Below are 27,844 nucleotides of genomic sequence, written 5' to 3' on the forward strand. Positions count from 1 at the left end.
TGAGGTGGTCAAGGTTGTCGTCAAAGATCATTGCCCTGCATCAGACAGAACTAACCAGGGTGTATGTACCCTATGCATTCAGATGTTATATTGCTCATCCTCCTAGCTACTTTACTCAGTCACAAAACATCAGCAACGTAACCTTCTTGTACACAACAACAATCTTGCACCTGATTGACAAATTGCCTTTCATTGATGTAAATAGGCAATAAATTGATCAGTGTTTTAGAATTTTATGAATTTGAACGACAATCTTTTCGAGTGTGAAAAAGAAAGACTTGATTCAGCAATGAGCTGTATTCCTGAATTACTTGTCCTGATTGAAGATTCTACCATTGTTTTCTGTGTGTAAATAAAGAATTTCACATTTAAACTGGATCGTACTCTTAACATAGTCATGCTTAGCTGAAACCAGTTTTACGCGTATTTGGCCAGGTTCAACATTTCATTACACATCACATTACTTGCTGAGTGTGATTTTTTTTTTTTTTTTTAAACAAATATAGCCAAATAATGATACTGTGCAGATAAGATGAAAACACAACATGGCATACAATGGCATGGTTGTGTTCAGTCATCTTTTGCAGCACTGTAAACTACCATACTTTTAGCCACAATTTGTCATATTTCTTTCTTTTTTAATGCCATGCAGTTACAAGTAATTCCTGCAAATTTGACCCAATTGTAATTTAGCCAGCCCATTTGGGTGTAACGGTATGCCTCAGTCCAACACTAGGGCCGTAGTGACACAAAACAAAAGGGATTAAAGGATTAAATAATGTCTATTTACTGGCAATTTAAAGTTTCTGGATATCTGTGGCATTTGGTGAAGGGCACACTCCAGGGGATGTGCTAAGGGTAAACAAAGTATGGGTTGTAAAGGCACGGTTCAGTCACTTCTCTCCACATGCTCATTACTCACTGAGGTTGGGTCTGGTTCACTCACACATGTTTTTTAATCTTTTACACATATAATGTACCCAAAGATCAAAATATTTCAAATGTGAACAAGGCAATTGCCAAAATGTGTCTCGACCATTCGTGAAGTAGAAATTAATATTTTCTAACTACAGGAAGTTCATCGACCCCGCCTATGAAATTTGACCTAGTGGTGACCTTCAACTCCCCAAGGGACATTTACCAGCCATGTTTGGTCACAAACAGACACAGGGATCAAAAGTTATGTGCTATAATCGAAACGCGCCGAAAAACTTAACATTGGGCACTAAAAGTTTGTTGACCCCTGTCTGTGACCTTTGACCTTGTGATGAATTTCAACTCCCCAAGGGACATCTACCATCCAAGTGTGGTCACAAACGGACATAGGGCTCAAAAGTTATGACTTGAGCTCAAAAGTTATGACTATGAGCCATAATCGAAATGCGCCGTAAAAACTTAACACTGGGCCCTTAAATTTGACCCCTGCCTGTGACCTTTGACCTTGAGGTGTACTTCATATTTGGTAAAATGTGTAACTTTGCATGACCACTCTTCCCTCCAAGTTTGATTGAAATTGAAGTCCTCTGTAGAGAGTTATTCTAGTTTTTGTAGCTTTACGGACAGACGGATGGATGGACGGATGAACGGACGGACGGATAGACGGGCGACAGATGGACAGATGCCACAGGTGATCCCAATAGTCTCCCTGCACCTCCGGTGGGCTCGACAAAAACTGATGCACATCTGTGTGAAAGGGTGCTTCATATATCAATAAGAAACAAAAAGTAATGTTGTCATGGCGACAAAGATACTATTCATTAATTTTTTAGTTTAAATTCATTCTTCTTTAATATGAAAAGGAATCTGAAACTGAAGTAGAGCCCACTTCATTACTTACATTCCAATATACAGTGACGTTCCTGCCCAAACTTTGGTCAGCGTTCATCTCATTGCTGTGGGAAACATCAGTAATATCAACATTTGGCTCTGTAAAACAAAGAATAGCACATACAAACCTATTTCAAATCCAAATTCAGATGAGGTACCCAAGTTGTCAACTTTGTATATGAATTGCTCATTTCAGCAAATTTGGGACAAGCCACGGATCTGTTAAACTTTCAGCCACAAATACTGTAGAAAATAAGAATTTCATGGGATATATCAAACATTTTGTATTCTTCCATGCAGTCTGATGCGAAATTACATTATGTAATTGATGACATACATGTACTTAAGAAACTGATGCATCGCTTTCAAAGTATAAAACAGAAATCAGTTATCCCAACATTTTATCATTTTGCTTGTCTGTTTGTTTGTTTTTGTTCTGTCTTACTTTAATCCAAATAGCCCTGAGAATCTTGATGCAGAAAATTTTATCTCGTTTTCATTGAATAGGTAACCCTGAAATTTACTGCATTTCCATACTGGAGATAGACCAAGTTATTGCATTTATATCATATTGGATGGCTATGAATGGGATGCCAGGGATTACCATGTATATAGGAAGTTTTAGAATCAGATTCCAGAAACGTTTATTATTTTCCGCTCAGTTTTTACTGTTCAATAGCATATTGAATGAAATGCATTGGCCAATGTATTAATTCCCCATAGGCTGCCATTGTTGGTCGTTCAATAATACACCGTATTTTGTCTCGTCTCTTGTGCGAGTGCTTGGTGAACGTGTGAATGCTTGCTACTAGTGCACAAAATCTTGTTACAATTCACAAGCGCACAAACATCTTGCTAGATCATAAGCATTTAGTTGTGTAGGGGCTACTCCTTTTTTTTTGTGCTGAGTCAACTTCAAAGACGAGTTAAAGTATGGTACCTTTGTGCAGTAAATGCTTTCTCCGCATAATAATTCCAGATGATATCAATGATATTGGATGGCATTAATTCATGGAATACCAGGGAATATTACACTTGTTAAGGCCAATATTGCACTCATTTTCTATTTGTGCAATAATGGCCCTAACTTGAGCAATATTCCCTGGTATCCCATTCATAGCCATACAATATAATATAAATATTCCACAAATCGAAGATGAGTGAAATATTGGTCCTAATGAGTGCAATACTCCCTGGTATTCCATGAATTAATGTCATCCAATATATTTATTATCATCTATAATCATTATGTAGAGAAAGCATAAACTGCACAAAAGTACCATATTTCTACTCATCTCTGAAGTTGACTCAGCACTGAAAAAGGAGTAGCTCCTACCTACACATGCAACGAACCACGTATGAAGCAACTACTAATAACAAGATTTTGCGCACCAGTAACAAGCGTTTGTGCACTCAGCAAGCGCTCATGCAACAGGCAAGATAAAATATGGTGTATCATTGAACGGCCAGTAATGGTAGCCTATGGGGAATTAATACAATGACATATGCATTTTGTTCAATATGCTCTCATATTGAACGGTAAAAATTGAGCAGTCAAAAACACACGTTTTTAATGCGCTGTTAAAGATGACAATTTATCTCAATGAAACAGTTTATTCAAATAATATTATTGTGAGCACAGTATGGAACTGCACTCTAAATGTAGCTTACTTTGTGGAGGCGTGTATGTGCAGATTTGCTTAGACCAAGGTCCCAGGACTTTGTGTGACCTAGAAGTAGACTTCAGTTTTACACAGTATCTCACGTTACTGAAGCCTACCGGTACCGTCAGAGTATACTGTGACCTATCAATATCCTTGAAAAACAAAACAAAACAAAACAAAACAAAATAAGGGGAATGGAATGCATGAAACCATTCTTTACTGATATTCTCCTACACAAGCTCAGCAAGACTCAAGAGTCATGTGATTACATTTACCTGATTGGAATTTCAGACAGTGAAAAATTACCTTCTGATGAGACTTTCACCCGCAAAGGCTATGGTCATAATCCAAACAAGAGACCCGGGGTCTTGCGTTCACCCGAGTATCACAAATTTACCTTCCACGCATTCTTACAGACTCTTGAGCTACAGTATCTGGTATTAACATAGCTCTATCACCTATCACTTCTGGTTGTAGAGAAGATTTCTGAAGATTCATTTTTTTTTTGTTTTTTTTTTTTGGGGGGGGGGGTTGGTTGGGTCCCCCTGGGGACACCCTGGGCAGCATGCTGCCCCTTTGAACAAATTGAGATCCTATCCCCTAGGGATCAAGGGTGGTATTCTGAAAATCTTCCTAAGTTTCTTCCTAAGTTTCTTCCTAAGTCAGAAACTTAGGAAGTGCCTAGGAAAGACAAAATTGGTATTCTGAAATTTCTTCCTAGGCACTTCTTAATGCAAATTAGGCCATCCTTATCCCCGCCCACGTCCTTTCCTAAGCCAATACGAAATGCCGTATCATAAGGAACTAACCAACGACAATCGCATATTACTATGACGTAGGGTCAAATACACGAGTGCGTGGCATGTCCCCTTTCTCACGCTCATTTCGCGCATCAAAGTATATGTGCACGCAATGACTGACAAGCGCGCCTATCACGATGCTTGCAGTTTGCTATTCTTAACAACGTACTTAGGACAGGGGTGGGGCTTTCCTAAATATTTTCCTAAAATTCTTTCCTAAGTGCATTCTAGAATACCAACTTCTTCCTAAGTCAGAAATTTGCATATTCCCGCCCCCTTCCTAAGTTTCTTACTAAGTATACTTAGGAAGAAACTTAGGAAGATTTTCAGAATACCACTTAGGAAAAAATCCTGACTTAGGAAGAAATTTCTTCCTAGGAAGGATTTCAGAATACCACCCCAAGTTTGGTGAAAATCTGTCATGGGGTTTTAAAGATGAAAATGTCAGTAAACTAGAAACTACAGCCATGAAATACGAAACCTAATATTAACTTAGGTCTATCACTCCTGGTTCTAGGTATGATACAAGTGTAACTGCCAAGTTTGGTGAAAACTCATCGTGGGGTTTTCAAGAACAATTTAGGCCCCAATTTGGATCCCCCTCCCCTTGCTGGGGGGGGGGGGGGGGGGGGGGGACTTGGCAGCACTTCTGGTTCTAGTGAAGAGGATATTCTACAATTCCTTAATTTGGAGGGGGTGAGGGCCCCTCAGGTGTGGCATGGTGCCCATTTGAAAAATGGAGATCCCAACCCCCAAGGAATGACAACTGTCAAGTTTGGTGTAAATTTACCATAAGGTTTTCAAGAAGAACAATTTACACCCAATTTGGACCCTCCCTCCTCCAAGTGGGGTACCCCTGGAACTGCCATCAACTTGAAACTACAGTCATCAATAGTATCATAGTATCAACTCAGCTCTATTATTTCTCGTGCTAGAGAAGAAGATATTTACAGTTTTCTTTTTTTCTTTTTTTTCTTTTTTTTGGGGGGGCATGGTGCCATTTGAACAAATTGAAATCCTATTGCCCTAGGGATGCTACCTGCAAGTTTGGTAAAAAATTTGTCATAGGTTTTATCACAATCAGTGGAAATTACCTTTGCTTGATAAGACTTTCGCCTGCTGGATCTGCAAGCTTCTTCAGATCGAGCACTGTGAGAAAGACTTCCCACTAGCCGACGTAGCTGGCACATGCTGATCTGAGGGAATGGGATCATATATTGAGGAAAGTGAGTATTGCCCCAGGTCTCGGTTGAAGGTTTTCCCTTGTTGTTTGCAAATGTGAATAACTTCCCTTATCCAGTGTGAGGTTTTCCCAGAGTCTTTGGCTAGGATGGAACACTTCTTCCAGTTGATGTGATGATTTTCACTGGCCATATGGTCGCTGGTGGCCGACTTGTGCATGTGGGAGGTGGATTCCTTTCTTTTTCCTCTTGTGAAGTAGGATGCACTAACTGTGTCCACCTCTTGTTTGTGTTCATTTTTTCTGGTACCAAATTTCCTGGCTGTTTCTCCAATGTATCTTCTTTTGTAGTTCCCGCATGGAATCTGGTAAACTACCCCCGCTTGGTCATCAATGGATCTTTTGTCTTTTGGGTGTACCAAGAAGTTTCTGAGTTTTTTGTGTGGCCTGAATGCTGTGGAGATGTGGTATTTCTGGCAAATCTTTTGGAAGGCTTCAGAGGTACCCTTTACATATGGGATGGTTACCAACTTCCTCCTCTGACTGGTTGGTTTGGTCTGTGAGTTCTTCTTGGTCTGATCCCCCCCCCCCCTTTTTTTCTTTTGGTTTTCTTGAAGGACCAGCCAGGGTATCCACATTTCCTGAGAGAGGATTGGATGTATTCTTCCTCTGCCTTCAGGTCTGCCTCCTCAGTGACGACGCAGTGTGCTCTGTCCATGAGTGTGCGGATAACCCCTAATTTTTGGTGGAGTGGATGGTGTGACTGGAAGTTCAGGTACTGTCCCGTGTGTATCTTCCTAAGCCAGCTACGTCGGCTACTGGGAAGTCTTTCTCACAGCGCTCGATCTGAAGAAGCCTGCAGATCCAGCAGGCTAAAGTCTTATCAAGCAAAGGTAATTTCCACTGACTTTGATAAAACAAACTTTCAACCGGTTGATTTTCCAATCAGATGAATCTTTTCAGCAAAATTTGTCATAGGGTTTTAAAGGGTCCCCGAAATTCACAAATTTGAGCTCTGAGAGGGCAAAGATGCATTTAGTCTTTGATATTCTTTCACCCATTGTTTGTAGAAAGCACCTGTGTGAGAGAGAAACCACTTTTGCCACCGTGATATTGCACATTCGAAGTTCCTAAGCCCTGCCCCTTAAAAAGTAAACTTTTGACAGACATGAGTCATGTGACCGAATATGTTAATTCAAGAACGAAGCTTTTGAAGCAGACAAAAGTTGACCACATTTTATAGTCAATGTTCGAGGCATCCATACTCCATACACCAGGCTGTAACTGTACGCATACCCCGCTGTTGTTGTGTGTTGATTGCTCGCAAGACGTTGGGTTGTCAAATGTTTGATTGCAAGAAAAATATTGTTTTAAGAGATCTTAGCTGCACCTTGTGAACTATGCCTGGATGATGCATTGTTGCAGGGTGTAGTAACACGGCAAAGGATGGGGTGAGTCTTCACTCCTTTCCTTAAGATTCAAATTTACAGAAAATTTGGATTGCAAGAGTAAAGCTATTCAATATGCCCCAGCAATGTTGCCTAGAGGGAGAACTTTGTTCCTGCACTAAGCTACCATTTAATGAAGTGTGTAGACCCTCTGCAGGCAAAAGTATCATTACAAGATAATTTTTCACTGCCAAATTAAGTCTCAACTTTGATGTTGAAGGCACATTTGTGCCCACATCATTGAGTATGGGTATCCCACGTGGTTACTTTTTTGTTTAAAGATTAATCTCCTAAATGTTCTGTAATGCTACAAGAGTTGAACATCGATGATGCACTCTCATCTTTCATTACCATGTTTTTCTACCTTCTGCCTCAGTCTTCAGGGTTTTTCAGTTTTTGTTCTGTAAGTTTATGTTTTTTCTGCCACTGGACACTCTTTGTTGCATCAATTGCTGAAGTTGCATCAATAAATCTGAATTATTCAATACGGACTTTTTTTTTTTTCACTCACAGTCATGCGTTTTCTGCATGATGCATGAACAGGATTTCAACAAGAAGAATAACAAGGAATAGAATGAAGACAGATTAGACTGGTGTGCAAACAGAATCTCAGTGTATGTACATGTATCATTCACACACAAAAAAAAAATTATTAATAATTACACGATAAAATTGCATACCGGCACTGGCTCCGTTGAATTGTCATACCGGTAGTCATTTGTGATTTCCACAAGTGGTAATGTCAAATATTTAGTTTTAATCCGCCGAGGATAACTCCAGTCTACAGTCAGTTTTGACCTCCCCCTAGAAGGCAGAATACTGACGTTGAAATATGGAGGAAGTGGGTCAGCTGTGGTGAGAGATCACATAAAAAGAATAATGGTGGAAAGTTTACACTAGATGACCACGGGTCTAATTCATATGGGATCAGCTTTAACATTTTTCTAGGTTGTAATGATTGCAATAAATTTAGGTGCTGGCTTTAATGTGTGGCCTGGCTGCTATCACAGGGATCTCGCCAGCGTATATCACCCTTGTCGGTGCCGACAAGCGTGCGGTTTGAAGAAACAATTGCCGACAAGGGTAAAACTTGCCGACAAGGGTAACACCACGCGTGAACTTGCCGACAAGGGTGACTTGCTTGACGAGCTAAGTTCGGACCAATTTCTCGCCTTTTTTAGTCTTTATTATCTGGCTAGAAAAGAAGCTAGATGTTGAAAGGAGCAGCAGTTTACAAATACAAGCGCAAAAAAAAGTTATACACGCAATCACCGCACCGATCACAACAACGCGGCTGAACAGAGCGACGTGCTAGCTGATACACACCACATCACACACTTGCTCACTCACATGCGCTCTGATTTGGGATCCACACACACATGCACTGCAGCCGGCCAGACAGCCGCCTGCATGTACAACGGTACAGTGTATTGTGAGAGGGAGAGAGAGGACGGAAAGAGAGGGTCGGAGGCCGAAGGAGGCTGAGGAAGGCTGACACGTGCTCGCTTGTTGTCACGCTTGTTGTCGGGTTACGCAAAAACAAACGATATGAAATGCATGCCCCCCTCCGCCAAAGGTTGTATTTTTTTTTTCGCTGCTTTGGTTTGTTTGTTAGTTTGTCTGCCTGTCTGTCTCTCTATTCGCAAAATAAGTCAAAATTTGGGAACAGATTACGATGAAATTTTCAAGAACTTGGTTGGTAAAATGGCGCAAGGAACAGATGATTAAATTTTGATAGTGAGCAGGATTTATACCACCGGAATTCACCGCCAGGATCCAGGATTTTTAGACTTTGTTTCGTATATTTGAAAGGATTCGTATCAATTCTTTAGGAAGCTGGCCATCGGCAATGACGCAAAATTAGATGCGTTCGAAGCATTGCCGCAGAGAGAAAATTAACTCCATCTTTCGTTTAAAAAAAAAAGAAAAGAAAAAAGAACTTATGATGGAGTAAGCGAATGCAAATTGTTATTTTGGCTTTGGTAGTTTTAGTGGGTTTTTTTTGTTTTTGTTTTTGTTTTTGTTTTTTAATCTAAAAAGCCATGCGTTCCATTTTATTCTTTTCAATTTCCATGGATTTGTAAACGTCATTCGTGAATATTCCATTTTCCTTTTCCGGGCCGAAATTTATAGTAATTCTGTCATGATGGTCTTTCAAGTTCAACGTACGTAATGCTCCACGTGCTTCTGGCTTGGTTTGTTAACAGGTGGGTTAGGGGCCTTCATGGGCAGAAAATAATGATGATCATTCATCAATGTTCCCAGTTGGTTTACATGCTATGTACACGCTGTTTACGACCACTGAAGCAAGGTGGCAGTACGCGCGGCATTCTTCTATCTGACACGTGGCTTTCGTGGAAATTTCGTGGAAATTTCCACAAGCCATGATATCAAGTTCCCCCACTGCTTGTGGTCGTGTTTTTTTTTTTTTATTCTTCATTACGAACATCAATTTGTTAAACTTGAAAAGTGTAGATAATTTGCGTCGAGGATTTGTTTCTTTTTTTTTTTCACTGCAGCATCGGTAACATTTTGTTTTGTTCATCGTCCGTGCATGGCAGGGGTTCATGGGAGAACGATAGGAATGACTGGGGAGAAAATAAACTGAAAGAAGGAAGCATCTTTTGAGCGAGCTGTCTTTGTTTTTCTCTACACCAGCATCAGTTATCACCACCAAGGTTCTTTTTTTTCGTTACTCCGACAGATTGATGATAAAATGATGCTATATAGATTCTTTATTCTGAAGGTTCGTTAATCTTCAGAATCTTAAGAAAAAATGTCCGTTCATTTCACAACGAAATCAGTTTTTTATTTCGAACGTTCTGCCAGTGAAATTTCGGAATAAAACGACGGCACAAAACAGCGTGTTTTCGTTCTCTAAGGGTCTGTTATTCCGACAGAAATAGTAATGATAAAATAATAAATTGTAGATTCTTTATTCTGAAGGTTCGTTAACCGAAAATCAAATAAAGAAATATGTCTGTAAATTTCAAAACGAAATCAGTGCGTCATTTCGAACGTTTTGCCAGTGAAATTTTGGAATAAAACGACTGCCCAAAAACAGTTGCAGTTTTCTTACTCTGAGGGTTCGTTACTCTGACAGATTGATGATAAAATAATGCTAGATTCCTTATTCTGAAGGTTCGTTAATTAAAAAATGATTGAGAAAAAATGTCCGTTCATTTCACAACGAAATGAGTTTTGTTATTTCGAACGTTCTGCCGTGAAATTTCGGAATAAAACGACGGCACAAAACAGCGTGTTTTCTTACTCTAAGGGTCTGTTATTCCGACAGAAGTAGTAATGATAAAAATAATAAATTGCAGATTCTTTATTCTGAAGGTTCGTTAACCGAAGATTGAATAAAGAAAGATGTCCGTAAATTTCAAAACGAAATCAGTGCGTCATTTCGAACGTTTTGCCATCCCGCAGTGAAATTTGGAATAAAACAATTACTGCCCAAAAACAGTTGCAGTTTTCTTACTCTGAGGGTTCGTTACTCCGACAGATTAATGATAAAATAATGCTAGATTCCTTATTCTGAAGGTTCGTTAATCCAAATATGATTTTAAAAAAATGTCCGTTCATTTCACAACGAAATCAGTTTTGTTATTTCGAACGTTTATGTCAGTGAAATTCCAGAACAAAACGACGGCCCCAAAACGGTTACAGTTTTCTTTTACTCTGAAGGTTCGTTACTGCGAAAGAATAACGATAAAATACTTAAGATTCTTTATTCTGAACGATCGTTAATCGGAAATCGATAAAGAAGAAATGAAAACGGTTACAGTTTTCTTACCCTGAGGGTTCGTTACTCCGAAAGAATAATGGCAAAATAATACTCTACATTCTTAATTTTGAATGATCGTTAATAGAAAAATGATAATGGAGAAAATATTCGATTATATACGAAATCAATTTTGTTATTTCGAATGTTCTGCCAGTATAATTTCGCAATACAACGGCTCCAAAACGGTGTTTTCGTATTCTCAAGGTTTGTTATTCCGAAACAGTAACGATGATAGATGATAAATTCCTTTCTGAAGGTTCGTTGATCGGAAAATAATAAAGAAAAAATGCTTGTTAATCTTCGAACGAAATCAGTTTTATTTTGAACATTCATCTGTAGTACCGACCTTTGGTGGTGTTGTTGTTTTCGATTACAAACCTTTGAAGTACTCAGTAACGAATAGTTTCATTTTATGATTAAACAAACCTTCGGAATAATGACCATCATTACATTTTTGTATGATATCTCTTTGATGTCACGGCCAAACTACCGCAGTATACCCAGAAAGGAAAGTGCAACGATGTCCCGAAACTAAGTTCTCGATCGCTTCTCGCGCATCTGCATGCAGTAAGCCTACCACGTGGTCGAGCAGACGGCGAGAAAGCAACACGGCGCGCGTTGTTGCGATGCAGAGACGGCTAATTATTGCAACGGTGAAACAGGAAAGGCCTAAAAGAAATCGGAACCTTCACCATCGGCACCTACTTCTCTTTCATTTATTATTTAGGAACTGCCGCTAACAAAAGGTATGGAGTTTCTGCATTGTTTCTGTGAGAATATGCCCCTCACAACGTTCATTACATCTCCGTGAAAATGTCGCAGTTAGTGGCATTTTAGCGGCGATTTATCTGTGTTGTATTGGGCATTAGCGAAGGCTTCCGCGCTTCGCGCGGGAGGGGGAACCCCCCCCCTCCCGTACCCACCCCCAGAACAGTGCGCATAAATGCCGACAAGCCTGAAGAAATTCCTGGCGAGAACCCTGTATCATGGTATTAGACTGCAATTTTTGCAGATAACAATAATTGCAAAACCTCTCTATGAATAAGCTAATCCCAATGACTGATGACCACAGTCAAGACACAAATGCTCTCAACCTTCTTATCAGAAAACATGATATACAGTAAAAGCACCTTCATTTCCTTTTAATTCACTTATTTTCATCAACCCACTCTATACAGGTTTAAAAGAATAAATTTTTGCACATTTTATCTTGGTTACAAAAGAGATCATGTGTACCTTGTTCACAAGTACAATGAAAAAAAGAAGAAAGAAAAGTGTCCACAACTTGTTCCCAGCTTCATTATAAGAGCTGTCAAGATTCTGCATGGGATTCATTGAGATGTTCTCAACCTTGATACTAAATCAACACAATGGGTTTTATTTCCTTAAAAGTTTCTGCTTTGATCTGACACACATAAACAGCATCACTATGCCACCTATGAAGCAGTCCCAAGTCTGGTATCTGATTACCTGATTGCAAGATGGGTGAACCTATTAAAGGCATAATTTACCATTTGCAGATGAAACAAAAACCCAGCATTAGTGCTTTAAGATAGTTCTAATATGTGAGTTAGGAATAGAAACAGCCACTGTAAAAAATTTGAATCCATATAATTGATGTTACAATGTAAGTAATTGTTAAATACCCAGAATGTGAACAGTAGTTATCATAATGATACAAATGTTTCCAGACTAAAACTGTCTACAGTTATGGTTTATTGAGAAGATACTGATATCTCCTTGTATTTTGGGCTATATTGTGAAAATTATCATGGTAGGATGTTTTGTGATACAACAGACCTACACATATGTATCAAATGTAATATCTTGAACATTTTTTAAAATCACTGCTCCAAAAGGTAAACAGGACCTTTAATGCTCTATCAGTTAACTGCTCAAAGAGAGTTGACTTTAATATTTATTAAGTGATGTACTTTCAATCAAAACAGGTGACTGATATCACACCAACACCGAAGTTTTAATCAGAATCAACGAAAAAAAAAAAGAGGAAAAAAATAATGCTGAAATCAACTTACTATGCTTAAATCTATTAAAGAGAATGCATACTGTCTCATTTCCATTAGGTCTTTCCAAAAATAGAGAGGCAACAGTGACCGTGTAAGAAACAGTGAAATGATACTCGCGGCTACTAGCACTGAAGTTGGAACACGGCTGCTGAGACCGGACGGAATATGACTTTTGACTGAAAACAAGAAAAACAAAATAAAAGATGGGTGTGTGTGTGCATATGCAGTATATACAAAAGTATAAATGTATATATGTGACCGTGCACCTCAAAACGAACACAAAGTCGCACACACTGATTTTGCGTGTGGACTGAAAATAAGAGAAATGGGTCAACCTAGTTGAACTTGACTTTTTCATATTTTCTGCAAGAGTGGGTCTTCTTTTACATTTTGCTAAAATTTTGGATCATAAAACAGGCAGGAAAGTGTGTTTTTTAGCAGTTTATCTTGAACATTTTTGGTAGAATAGTGTATTTAGGTGTGTCTTTAGAATCCCTTTTCCATTTCTGAAAAACCTTGTCCACACTCTTCACTTTCAACTCTAATAACTTTTGAAAGGATAATACTACTGCTTTGAAAGTTGGCAGTAATCATGGAAAGACTGTGTTAATGAGGCATGCTCAATTTCAGTTTAATTTGATAATCCCTTCATTGTTGTTACTCTGGTGGTTTACTTCCTGTTTTTTGTCCCATTCATCGCACAGCCAGCACGGTTTGGTAAAGATTAAGCGCTTGAATAGACACTGTACTTCAGAGCCTCTTTTCTCAGTTTACATTTTTCCTGAGTTTGTGCTTTCTTTCCAATATTTAGACAGGTTAGGAGAGTCCATTTGATTTGAGTTATACATCATTTTAAAGCTTAAAGTCTGCTCTTTCAGAATATGGTCTCAACTTAAAATTCATGTCTGGCGACTTTTTGTTTGTTTTGAGGTGCAGGGTCACATATTATACATGTAATGTCATAAATACCTGTATACATACATACATTCATACAGTATAGATAAACAGGTCACTGCATGTATACATAGTTAAATCGCAAAGCAGTAAGTTTCAGTAATAATACAGTCTACTTCACACAAATAAGAAAAAATATGATGTTGAAGACAATTTCTTTTTTCTCCACTTCTTTTGGCTTTAGATTTGTATTCAGCAGTTGACAGAATGACTGTGGTACATTGTATGTTGATCATTACATAATTCAGTTACAGTGGATCTTTGATCTGTAACATGGCTGTAATGCACAGTAACACAGTCATGAATGTTTCATGCCTGTGATGTCACATTAGTATACAAATATACTTTGCCTTGAGAGTTTCTTGTTAAAACTATGGGCAGAGGTGACTCCAAAAGAACTGTTAACTGAGGGGCGCAAGCGCGGAGTGAATAGTTCTTTTGAAGGCACCGAGGCCTATAGTTTGAACAAGAAACTCAAAATTAGGCGGAGAATCCTTTTGTTTTATATTTTGGATCAAAAATTCAAACAAAAGAAAGAGAAATGGGGGAAATGTAAAGCGAGAAGTCGTATGGTGGATGCGATGTTGTGAAGGGATCCTACATTGACCATTAAGCATGCAGTTAGCTAGCAGTGCACTATGTAGAACTGCTTTGTGATGTTTGCTAAAAATGTTACATTTGACAAGCGTGACGCGACGCATGGTGCGAAGCAATTTGCGCAATGTCAGAATTATTTTTATGACGTCACAATCGTTTTGTTAGAAAAAGTGACGGTACAAGCAGTGCGCATAGAAATTGATACATTTTCAGAGTGACGGTACGAACAATGCGCAATGTCAAAATTGCTTGTGGTGTCACAATTGTTTTGTTAGAAACTGATTTACATTTCACAGAGTGATGCGCACTATTTCAAAATTGCTTTGTGACATCATTTTGCAAATAATATACTATTTGCAAAATTTTTTCACAAAAGTGACGTCATTTTGCAAATAGTACTTTATGGAGTGTCAACTTTCTGAAATAGCTGAAAATACCTATAATCGCATGAAGCTCTTTCAACCAATCACCAGAGGATAAGTTTTTGATCCAAAATATAATACATAATAACATCAACGCTGTTTAAAGCGCTGCAAAACTTTTTTAGCGAAACATGGGCAATTGATGTTCTTTGTCTCAGAAATTTCGAAGGTGAAAATACTGGTACAGAATGACATCTGCCCGCCACTTGTCAAAAGTTTTGAATGAACACAAACATTTCTATATCACACAGCCATGTATAATTCCAACCACGATCACTTCTAAATCTGAAGCTTTATTTTGTTACCTCCGTCAAGGGAGGAGGTTATGTTTTCATTGGTGTTGGTTTGTCTGTACATGTGCAAAATAACTCACAAAGTTGTGAACAGATTTGGATGAAACCTGCAGGAGAGGTTGAGAACAACACAAGCTACAGATGACGAAATTTTGGTAGTGATCCGGGAATTTTAGTGGATTTTATGAAGGATTTTCAATATTTTGATGAGTAGGGTCAATTGACTTGGGAGTTCAAGCTGCGCATTTTTGAGGTTTTCATATGCGCACTAAAGTGCGTGCTCTAGTTTCTGATGGGCGAAGTGCACCACACAGCTGGAAGTTGATGACGTAACAAAAAGCTTCTACATTGTATATTGTGAAATTCTCGCTATCGCCAATGACGTAAAAAGTACCCAGATGTTGATTTAAGCATCATTTACGGTGCATTATGGGATAATCCGGTAGCAAAGTCACTTCCGTTCGTACGCGCGTGATACATGACTAATGCTATTTACACATACATGTACAACCGACTGTATTCTACGTGTACTGACTGGATTCTCCACTTCAATTTTAGCTTTAATATGATTTGAAATTTCTCCATTCTTAAGAAATTGCTGTTAATACGACTATGGGTTGTTACTGCGAAGCTGCCATGTGTTGTTCGCACGACAATAAATGAACAAATTCTACAGAAAAAGGTCCCTTAGTGGCATGCGAGACGTGAGATGGCCACGTGGGCGAAGTTTGCGGGTGACTTCACAGCGCAGTGCACGCTCAACTTACAAGTAGTACCAGGTAGTATACTTGCTTGGAAGAAATTGCTTCTGAGACAGGATACGTTCGAGATCACGGTTCGTTCCTGATTGTGTTCGCGACAACTCGACAGAGAACAAATAACAAAAGATGGGCATTCCATGATGATATCCAGGTGGATGAATATTTTCCAGCATATCTTCAGCGTATGCAGAGATGACTGATCAGTGATGTGCACATCGATAGCATGATCAAGCAGTGCGATGTACCAGTAATATGTGTTAGCTTAACTTGTATGCGTGCGGTGGTGCATGCTAATGCAAGGCCGGCCTAGGGCAATGCGGGGGCTATAGCTACAGTGTACGATACGAGTATATGACAGGCCTGACCACTGGATAGTGGCTCGGCCGCCTACAGCCGCCTACTGTACAGAGTATCCGTGGTAGGCGCAGCGCTATAGGTAAGGTACACATACGCGCACGCTAGCGCTGTGCAAAATATGCCCCACGCCGGAAGTGCCCCAGTCCCGGAAATGCACTCAATCTTGACGAAAAAGCCACATCTGGGTACTTTTTACGTCATTGGCATAGCGAGAATTGGGCAATTTTTCAGCATGCATAAACATGTGTGGGTGAAAATCACTTATCTCTATGGAAGAACAAGATCAGTGGTGGAAATGAATTGCTTGGCGGAGGTCTGCGTTCTCAGAGTGCTTCTCCAATTTGTCTCTTTTTTTTTTTTCACTAACTTCAATGCATGGAATAGGACAAATGACATATGGTGAAATCAATGTCATCATACATTGTATGTGACCCTGCACCACAAATCAAACAAAAAGTCGCTAGACATGAAATTTTACTTAAGAGCATATTCTGAAAGAGCAGACTTTTAGCTTTAAAATGATGTATAACTCAAACAAATTTGACTCTCCTAACCTATCTAAATATTGGAAAGAAGGCACACACTCAGGAAAAGTGTGAACTGAGAAAAGAGGCTCTGAAGTACAGTGTCTATTCAAGCACTTAATCTTTACCAAGCCATGCTGGCTGTGCAATAAATGGGACAAAAAACAGGATGTAAACCATAGTAGCAACAACAATGAAAGGATTATCAGATCACATTGAAATTGATCATGCCTTATTAACACATTCTGTCCTTAATTAATGCCAACTTTCAAAGCAGTAGAGTTATCCCTTCAAAAGTTATAGGACTTGAAAGTGAAGAGTGTGTACAAGGTTTTTAAGAAATGAAAACGGGACTCTAAAGACACACTTAATCACACTATTCTGCCAAATAATGTTCCAGAAAAACGGCTAAAAAGCACACTTTCCTGCCGTTTTATGATCCCAAATTTTATCATAATGTAGAAGAAGACTTGCTCTTTCGGAAAATATGAAAAAGTCAACCTTGGCTCGGTTGACCCTTTTCACCTACATTCAGTCCTCACACAAAATCAGTGTGTGCAACTTTTTGTTTGTTTTGTGGTGCACGGTCACATAATATGTAATGAATGCAAGACATCAATACTGAGTCCTTCAAGGACATAGCCTCTGTGAGATACAAAATATGCAATTTACTGTTAAAGTGGAAATTTTCGCGGTGTTGAAATTTTCGCACGTTTCACGCAACCAGAAACTAGTGCGAAAATAAAAGCATGCGAATATTTTTTGCTTGCCATATGTTCCTGTGCGTGATGTCTTGATTCCGCGGAATTAAGAACATGCGAAACGCTTCTCACCCGGCCAAGCACGAAAAATTAGTCACACAAAAAATATCCACTTTTACAGTAAGTACCTGCCACAGTAACACAGACACGCAGATTAGTATATGAAAGGTATTAACATGGCTATAAAATCTGGGATGGAAGACCACAGATCACATCCCACACTAGAAAAAAAAGGGAGAATTCTACCACAGACAAGAGAGGGAATTTCTAGGTTATTTCAGGCAATCATAATGAAACTGGCAATCTGCTGAAAACATCACAACCTGGACTTGAAATATTGGACTTAAAAATTGTCAATCTGTGTGATTTACAAAGCCACCAGGTAATTCACAGTATCAAGGGAAACTGTCACTGTTTCCACATAAATCCTTGAATATCAAACTTCAGTCTTTCTTGTTATCTATTCTTTAATGCTTAATACTTCCTGACCATTTCAGAATGAACTAGAAAAGCACTCTGAGAGTGCAGACCTCTGCCAAGCAGCTACTTTACACCGATGATCTTGCTCTTCCATAGAGATCAGTGATTTCTACCCATTATACATGCTGAAAAAAATCGCCTGATTTCCCAATATAGAAGCCTTTGTTATGTCATAAGCCCTCAGCTGCGTGGCACGCCTCGCCCTAGCAGAAACTAGAGCATGCACTTTAGTGCGCGTATGAAAACCTAAAAAATGTGCAGCTTGAACTCCCAAGTTCTTTGACCCTACCTGCCAAAATATTGAAAATCCTTCATAAAATCCATAAAAATTCCAGATCTCTACCAAAATTTAATCATCTGTTCCTCGCGTCATTCTCAACCTTTCCTACAAGCTTCATCAAAATCTGTTTCCAGCTTTTTGAGTTATTTTGCACACGGACAAACAAACTAACGGTAACAAAAACATAACCGGAGGTAACAATTATACTTTTATGCAATAACATAACAACCAACACATGCTTACCAGTTTGAAATTTCATCTTGTGGGTCAATAACTTCACATGATGCCACTCTTGGGGGGTTGGTCCTTGGCGTCACGGTCCAATTACATGTGACATTCTTGAAATTATCACTGTGACAAGTCATATTCAGGGAGGAAGCTGCAAAGGCAAACAAATGACAGTGAGATGGCTAGATGCAAGCATAATGAGAATTCAGTGTACCCAGGGATCTGGATCTCCCTCCAGAGGGCACTCGTCTATCACAGTGTGGCCCTAGTAAGCAAATAATCAACGTTGGTGAAGGTGATGGGACAAACTATCACTTCCGAGGCGATCTGGATGTAGCTATCTTTCCGAAGCACAGCTGAGGAAAAATAGCATACACATTCAGATCGCTGAGGAAGTGATAGTTTGTCTCATTGCCTGAAACTAAAAGTTGATTATTTGCTTTATATTCCACATACTAGGTTCCTAGATATTCCCATTTTATTCCACATCTGAAACCGTTTTAGCTGTCTTAGGGTATCCTTGGGGCTTAGGCTACGTAGTTTACTTTAGATGCGCGTAGATGACAAAACAACGAATTTGCTCCGCGCCCCGCGAGTGGCACTGAAAAAAAAGTGCATTGCACTGTGATCTATTACTTGACCCAGGTCAAATGATAGACCACAGTGCAATGCACTTTCATTTTGCGCGTACTCAAAATTGTAAGTTATATCATGCGTTAGGACTGTGTGGACCAAGAGATCAGCGAAACAAAATGACTATCATCATAGAGTGTAATAAACTTTTATTCTCAGGTGATGTGATGGGCAAAACTACGCTTTATCACGTGATCAGCTTTTAACCAATCCTATAGCAAGATTCTTTCATAGTATGTGGAATATAATGCCGAATATAAAGAGAGTCTGGCCAACTTGCTTTTTGGCTCATTAGTTTTGAAGCCTGTGATTGGTCAAAACTGGTTCCGTAATCTTTGTGAAGCCATGTCGTTTCCAAAATGCGCTCATACGCAGTGCTCATTGTTAAACTACACCTTATTCGGCTTGGTCACATAGTTTTACGTCTGAGCGTACGAGCTGACACTCTAAGGCATAATACGCACGGTAACGACATGGCGTCCAATTTGGTATGTCGGCCAGACTCTCTATACAGTATGTCCCCAAAAAAATTACAACGGGGCCCTCCGCAATGATATCTTTAAAGATAGTGAATCAATCTAAATACAAATTCAGGGTATGAAACTATAACTCATTGCCCACATCTTACAGAAAACCCCATTTGATTTGCTTCAGTGGTCAAAGAGAAATCCGGAATTTTGTAGAGGATGTCGGGAATCTCTTCTGTCCAAATTCTGTCTATTATTCACACACAAGAGCACTGAATTGCTAAAATTGGAGGAATCAGACTCATGACATGCTTTACAACAATCCACATTTCTCTGTGACATCTTAACCAAATTGAATGGGGTTTTCTGCAAAATAGAGCTAAGATGTTATATTTTAAGACCCTGAAGTAGCACTTAAACAGGTTGATCATATTAGGTGTCATCAATTCGAAAATCTGGTTGTAATTTTGGGGGCGACTTACTGCAGTATGTCCCCCCAAAAATTACAATCAGATTTTCGCATTGATAATGCCCAATATGATTACATTTTTTTAATGCTACCTCAGGGTCTTAAAATGTAACATTTTAGCTCTATTTTGCAGAAATCCCCATTCGATTTGGTTAAGCGGTCACAGAGAAATGTGGATTGTTGTAAAGCATGTCATAAATCGAATTCTTCCGAGTTTAGTATTTCGATGATCTTGTGTGTGAATAATAGACGGAACTTGGACAGAAGAGATTCCCGACATCCTCTACAAAATTCCGTATTTCTCTTTGACCACTGAAGCAAATCGAGTGGGGTTTTCTGTAAGATGTGGGCAATGAGTTATAGTTTCATACCCTGAATTTGTATTTAGATTGATTCACTATCTTTAAAGATATCATTGCGGAGGGCCCCGTTGTAATTTTTTTGGGGACATACTGTATATGGCACTGCAGTGTGGCTTTGCAGTATATAAAAAGAGTCCAGCTGACTGCCGATAATGGGCGCCATGCTGTTACTCAGCGTATTACGCTTTCAGGGATGCCAAGTTCAAAAAATTGAGTGAGATTTCCATGACTCGGCATCTCGGCATGCAAATGTGCGCGCGACCGAGGGGTGGGAGGAGTTTTCCCCCCTGTTGCCTCCCACGGTATATAGGGAGCTTTTTCAATTTTTAGCTCATAATGGTGCGATCAGGCGCATACTTAAGTGACAAATTGTTACTTATTTTGAAAGACAAAAGGAAAATATACCTTTAATTGTAACTATCACTTTAATATTTTGAGCTATGCTCCTTATTATGGGCCCAAATTGCAGACTTTGCCCGATGCGTGAGAAAAATGGTTGCCATGCGTGAGATCGTGAGACGACCCCTAGATGCTTGAGTCTCACTCAGAATGCGTGAGACTTGGTAGCTCTGCGCTTTTAATAGAGGGTTAGTGTGCACTCAGATGTCATAATCAAAGAAAGCTGAGTGGAGCATAAAACAACGGGCACTGCATATGGGCTCTGTTTGGTAACGACATGGCGCCACATGTACGTCACAAGACCAGCTATTGACCAATCACAGGCTTCAAAGCTCATATTAGTTGAAAACCGAGTTGGCCAGACTCTCTCTATACAACATGCATATGGCACTTCAGCATGGCATGGGGCACCTACATGTGTTACGACACACTTTACTACAGAAGGAATCACACAAAATGGCAAACGATCGACTTGAACGATCTACAGCACAGTATCATGTTGGATTTTGACAAGAAAATTGATTTAAGAATGATCCTAATTCCACACTGGCATTTCTTGGGATCATTCTTGTTTGTTTGTGTAACAGGAAATTAGGGTTTGGAACATGACAATTCTTATCAAACTATCAGCTAACAGAAAGTTCATAGCAAACTACACATATTTACAGATGTTGCCATTTTAGAGGTGTGACTACAACATGTGATTTTGCTATGAAATCAACCGTGCGACACTTGGTGCCCCATAGAACTTATCCTCAAGATTAGCTATTCTTGAGGTTAAGGATCACCGTTTGAACATAACTACTGAAACTCAGTGAAATAAGCACTCTATACCCTTCGCTTTCAACAGATTTGATTTCCACACACACACACACACAAAGTATGGACAGCATGTGAGAACTGTGACTCTCAGGGCTGCCAACTCTCACGCATTGAGCGTGAGACTCACGCAATTTTGGTCCTTTCTCACTCTAAAACTTTATTTCATTTGCATGCATTTCTATTGATCTCACTCATTTTGACTCCTAGATTATAGCATTGGCCTATGGGAGTCTCACTCTCAACTCATGACGCAAATCTCTCGTTTGAAGAGGCTACACCCCAGTAAATAATGCCAGTGCATATCTTGGCAATCAATGACTTAAAGTCAAAGATAAAAAAACACCTGTTTCTTGACCCTGGCCTAATCTAAGCGTCAGTCATCACCACAGCGCCACAGGAGGGTGGGGGGGGGGGGGCACCGCGAGAGGAGGAGATTGTTTTGGTTTTGGCATGGGCCATGTAGCTCCATGGTGCGTGTGTGTGTGTGTGTGTACGTGTGTGTGTGTGAGTGTAGACATTCAGCGTATGCAGACAGAGCATGCCTGTACTGTAGTGACCGGAACTATTGTGCTCTCCCCTTCTCCCTCCCCCATCTCTCCCCTAGTTTGCAGGCACAAACCCTTGTTGGTCGTAAAGGAGTCTGCGTCAAGACTACTATATGCACCACTTCGGCACTGTCCCATAGGCCCTGTGTTGTAGCTTCTTAGTTTAGTGGTGCGTGTATTAGTCTTGGCGCATGCAGACTCCTATACGACCAACAAGGGTTTGTGCCTGCAAACTATCTCTCCCCCCTCTCCCTCCCTCTCTCCCCCTCGCTCTCCCTCTCTCTCTCTCTCTCTCTCTCCCTCTCTCTCTCTTTCTCAATGATCCAGTCAGCAGGCTGATTGTAACCAGGGAGGTTAGGTAGTCTCACCTCCCCGTTGTAACTCACTGCCAAATCATTGTCAGCACCGGCAAACTGGCAATGCTCTCCTTCTTATTCCTGTATTTTCGTTATTTACGGGTCAATTTTTTTCGTTCGAAATGTAAAATGGATGACCATAGAATTTCTCAATAGAATATAAAATTGAAAACTTTAGAAAGGATAGAGAAAATTGAGTTCACTTTGAATGGTCTGCCACAGGCAGATATCCTTATCATGCTCTTACGTAATACGACAGCTGCTTTCTCAACGATCCAGTCAGCAGGCTGATTGTAACCAGGGAGGTAGTCTCACCTCCCCGTTGTAACTCACTGCCAAATAGCACATTGCCAGCACCGGCAAACTGGCAATGCTCTCCTTCTTATTCCTGTATTTTCGTTATTTACGGGTCAATTTTTTTCGTTCGAAATGTAAAATGGATGACCATAGAATTTCTCAATAGAATATAAAATTGAAAACTTTAGAAAGGAGAGAGAAAATTGAGTTCACTTTGAATGGTCTGCCACAGGCAGATATCCTTATCATGCTCTTACGTAATACGACAGCTGCTTTCTCAACGATCCAGTCAGAACCAGGGAGTAGTCTCACCTCCCCGTTGTAACTCACTGCCAAATAGCACCGGCAAACTGGCAATGCTCTCCTTCTTATTCCTGTATTTTCGTTATTTACGGGTCAATTTTTTTCATTCGAAATGTAAAATGGATGACCATAGAATTTCTCAATAGAATATAAAATTGAAAACTTTAAAAAGGATAGAGAAAATTGAGTTCACTTTGAATGGTCTGCTACAGGCAGATATCCTTATCATGCTCTTACGTAATACGACAGCTGCTGGAGTCATCAAACCCTGGCTTGGCCTCCAGGTTTGTCACGCCTGAGCAGAAAGTTTATTTGCAATGGACAAGTACTTTGACTCCCAACTCCCAAACGACAAATATACGCACCCCACTTTGGGTAACACCAGTATGGGGACTCGTCTCAAACGAGAGATTGACGGCATGTAGTTTCCAGTGTTGGCAGCCCTGTAAGGCCCGTTGCATAAAACTTACCGTTGAATTTCAATGGTAACTACCGTCAAAATTAGGCCTCACAGCCAATCAGCATCAAGGATTCTAAAATTTACCGCTAATTTGAAGACTTACCGCTAGAAAGGAGCGGTAAGTCCAGCGGTAAGGGTTTTATGCAACAGGGCCCACTCTCCACACTCACACTGATGGCTATGGGTACAATGTAAAGTAGAAATTGATAGCACCCCCACATAATCACCAACATTATGCCACCCTACTGTATGCAGTTCAACATAATACTTAGTACCACTCCTCAACATGAGGAAGTAAAACTCTTATCAATTATTTCCCTGAATTTAGTTACCCAGATTCTTTTCAAAGGCAATTGTAGGAAAATGTGGGCTATGGTTTTGCTTTTTACGATGAAAAAATGAACCAAAACATAACAACTTTATTACACTGAACTTTGTTGCACTTTTGTGGTATTCGCACCAAAGTTGCTAATTCCCAGGAACGCACTTCACTACAATTTTAATGAAACTTTGGCCGACTAATCTGAGTGAAATATAGATGTATATGAAAAGCCAACTGATGAAATAGGAGCAAAGTTATTGAATGACACCATCCCACAGAATGATTATGGCTACTTTTTATTTGAGAAGCAGAGTAGCAATGCTATATTCTGAAGGCTGAAAAGACGAACCAAAACATAAAAACTTTATTACACTGAACTTTGTTGCACTTTTGTGGTATTCGCACCAAAGTTGCTAATTCCTAGGAAAGCACTTCACTACAATTTTAATGAAACTTTGGCCGACTAATCTAAGTGAAATATAGATGTATATGAAAAGCCAACTGATGAAATAGGAGCAAAGTTATTGAATGACACCATCCCACAGAATGATTATGGCTACTTTTTATTTGAAAAGCAGAGTATAAGCAATGCTATATTCAGAGGGCTGAAAAGACGTAAGTTTAGTGGGAAAAAACACCATTTTCACTATTCCTGTCAAAGACTAGTAAGACAAGTTGTGACCCTACACCACAAAACAAACAAAAAGTCGCCAAACATGAAATTTTAGTTAAGACCATATTCTGAAAGAGCAGACTTTAAGCTTTAAAATGATGTATAACTCAAATCAAATGGACTCTCTTAACGTGTCTAAATATTACAAAGAAAGCACAAACTCGGCAAAAGTGAGCTGAGAAAAGAGGCTCTGAAGTACAGTGACTGTTCAAGCACTTAATCTTTACCAAGCCGTGTTGGCTGTGCGATGAATGGGACAAAAAACAGGAAGTAAACCACAGGAGTAACAACAATGAAGGGATTATCAGATTAAATTGAAATTGAGCATGTCTTATTAACACATTCTGTCCATAATTAATACCTACTTTCATAGCAGTAGCATTATCCTTTCAAAAGTTATTAGAGTTAAAAGTGAAGAGTGTGTACAAGGTTTTTCAGAAATGAAAAGGGGACTCAAAAGACAAACCTAATCACACTATTCTACCAAAAATTTTTGAGATCGAACTAAAAAAATACACTTTCCTGCCCGTTTTATGATCCCAAACCTTAGCATAATGTAAAAGAAGACTTGCTCTTTCAGAAAATATGAAAAAGTCAAGAACGGCTAGGTTGTCCCATTTCACTTATTTTCAGTCCTCACGCAAAATCAGTGTGTGTGACTTTTTGTTCATTTTGTGATGCACGGTCACTATTGAGAAAAGACTATTTTTTTTACAGCATTTTGCCAACCCCCCCCCCCCCCCCCCCCACAGAACAGTGCAAAATGTCCCACAAAGAAGTAACAGATTGGCACCCATGACTTTCACAACACAGAGATCACAGGTTTGAGCTCTATGGATCAGAATGTCTTTTGAAAGTCACATACTAAGCCCACGATCGGGGTAAATAAATGACATTTGCTTACTGACGCTTTGTGTGTGAGTGACTTGAATTATTGTTGAAGATAAAAGTCAACTAATTTCACCGGTTATTCTACACAATCATGCAACCCCACGATCATGCCACACAATTTCAGTGATGCTTACTTGTAACCGTAGCTTTGGCATCACCGCAGACTGCTACGGCAAGGAGGATGAGCAAGGTGAGAGGGGTCGTACTTCTCTTTGAAGTCATTCTTGACCGGTGGAGATGCCAACTGGCCAGCCAGCCACTGGTGATGCGACGAGGGCAGAGTCCATATCTTCCCCACACCATTTTGATGGCTGCAGGAGAGAAAAAAAACATACACTGAAAGATGATTACCGGTATGTGAACAATAGTGTAGGGCACAAAATGAGCCTCCTTGATAATACTTGCTGACTACTGCTAGTCACCTGGACAGGTGACTAGGTCCAGGTGACTAGCAGTAGTCAGCAAGTATTATCAAGGAGCAAACCAAGAGAGGTCAGCATCATTCACCCATTTTCCTGTGTGGAATAATAACAATAACAATAACAATAATTGATAATCACAATATGATCATCATTTAATAGTTAAAAAAAAATAATAGTCAGCAATAACCATTCACAATATAACCAAAGGACATTTCAAAACAACAGCAACAAAAGTTTGTCCTCTCAACGTGCCCAAATGGGCATTAGAGCAAGGCTGCATGCATTTTAACTTGAAAATGCCCATTTATTTTGCCGTGCCTGTCAGTAATTTGTTATTCATCCTCACTGATTGCCTTTTAGTTCTTTTATTCCACATTTGACCAAGATCAAAAACCAATAATCACTCGTACTCAATAACTTTGCACCAGAAAGTTGCAGTGAAGACCCTTTTTTTATGTGAGGTATGGATAGCATACCTGCCAACATTTCAAGATGAAATATCTTACTCATGGATTGCAAAAATCTTATTTTCTATGCAAACTGAAGTTAAAAATCTTACTTTCGGTCAAATCTTCAGAAAATACACATGAAAGGTATATCTGAATACTTTTTAAAAATCTGATTTCTCTGACAGAAAATCTGATTTTGCTATATTTAATGTAAAAAATCTTACTGAATCTGATAAAATCTTACTAGTTGGCAAGTATGGGATAGAGAATGATCAGTGAAATTCATACAGTGTGCGCTGGGCTTGCAAAATCTTTTGCTGGACATAAAGGGAACTTGAATGGGGTAAGCAAAAGTCAAAATCTATGTGACCTCATCCTTGATAGCTATGTATGACTTCATATGAGTTTTGCAGCAAAACTAGCACGCTCCTATGTCACAAAAGGTATGCAGTAAATTACACAAAAATACACATAATTGTGAGTCAGAAAAAGAACATATTGACGGCAGAAACTGTAATCTTTCTAGTACAATATTTTTTCCACTTCAGCACCTACTTTATGGAATTCTGTGCCAAACCCACTGAGAAGTCGGATGCTGATACAATTTCAAACAAAAACTCAAAACTTATCTATAGATACAAAATAGCATATGTTTGTTGAATTTGAAGTTATCAATGTAATTATGTCAGATGTATTGGCAACTCTGACCATTTATGTAAGTATGAGAAATAGTTATTGTAGAGTAATATACTGTGTTTGATAAATTGCAATTTTTGTTGATATATTTTGTATTATGGTATAATTTGTTTGTAAAGCCAATTGAAATTATTATCATGTTTGAAATGCCCTATAAGAAGTTGTTGTTATCATTATTACTATTATTATTATTATTATTATTATTATTATTATTATTATTATTATTATTATTATTATCATTATTATTATTATTATTATTATTATTATTATTATTATTATTATTATTATTATTATTATTATTATTATTATTATTATTATTATTATTATTATTACTATTATTATACAAACATGAATTGAGTCCGTGAAGGAGACATTCTGGTATCAAATTCAGGAACCTGGTATACTAGTTCCAATCTATGAGCTGATGTTAGGGGAACCTGGCATACCAGGTTCCTGGAAGGCATGGGTTGAAATGTATACGTATATTCATGAACACTACCCAAAATACACTCAGAATACTTGAAGCATCTTCATAAATGAAACTACATCTCAATATTTTTTTTTTAAATCATTAAAAAGAAAAAAAAAATGTGGATGAGACTATATAGGCCTCCTTCAGCAGCTACACTCAATCCTCATGACATCGTGTCACATAACAGGGGCGAATCCAGGAATTCCACAAAGATGGGGCACCATTACAAGATAAAAGGGGGCATATGCGCCCCCTCATTTTTTCTTTTTATTTCTTCTGTTTAAAAAAATAAAAAATAAAAGGGGGCACACACCTGGTGCCCTCCCCCTGGACCCGCCACTGCATAACATGGTGCGTAGCAGAAATGTATATGATCATGATTCTATCAAATTACCTTCGAATCCGGTCTGAGA

At 39.1% G+C, this 27,844-nt stretch overlaps 1 protein-coding gene across 1 annotated transcript in view; it reads right to left on the minus strand.

Annotated features, from left to right (window-relative positions):
• LOC140237271 (uncharacterized) overlaps nucleotides 1-25,614 on the minus strand; it is a 42,356-nt gene extending 16,742 nt beyond the window's left edge. The window contains exons 1-6 of the mRNA XM_072317215.1: nucleotides 25,527-25,614; nucleotides 18,409-18,544; nucleotides 12,746-12,912; nucleotides 7,600-7,769; nucleotides 3,499-3,643; nucleotides 1,838-1,926 (exon numbers count right to left, since the gene is read on the minus strand). Of these exons, the coding sequence (XP_072173316.1) occupies nucleotides 1,838-1,926; nucleotides 3,499-3,643; nucleotides 7,600-7,769; nucleotides 12,746-12,912; nucleotides 18,409-18,544; nucleotides 25,527-25,614 (795 nt within the window). The remainder of the gene's footprint in view (nucleotides 1-1,837; nucleotides 1,927-3,498; nucleotides 3,644-7,599; nucleotides 7,770-12,745; nucleotides 12,913-18,408; nucleotides 18,545-25,526) is intronic.
• Between the last annotated feature and the right edge of the window lie 2,230 nt (nucleotides 25,615-27,844).

The sequence above is a fragment of the Diadema setosum genome, chromosome 13 (genome assembly GCF_964275005.1).
Source record: "Diadema setosum chromosome 13, eeDiaSeto1, whole genome shotgun sequence".
Lineage (NCBI taxonomy): Eukaryota > Metazoa > Echinodermata > Echinoidea > Diadematoida > Diadematidae > Diadema > Diadema setosum.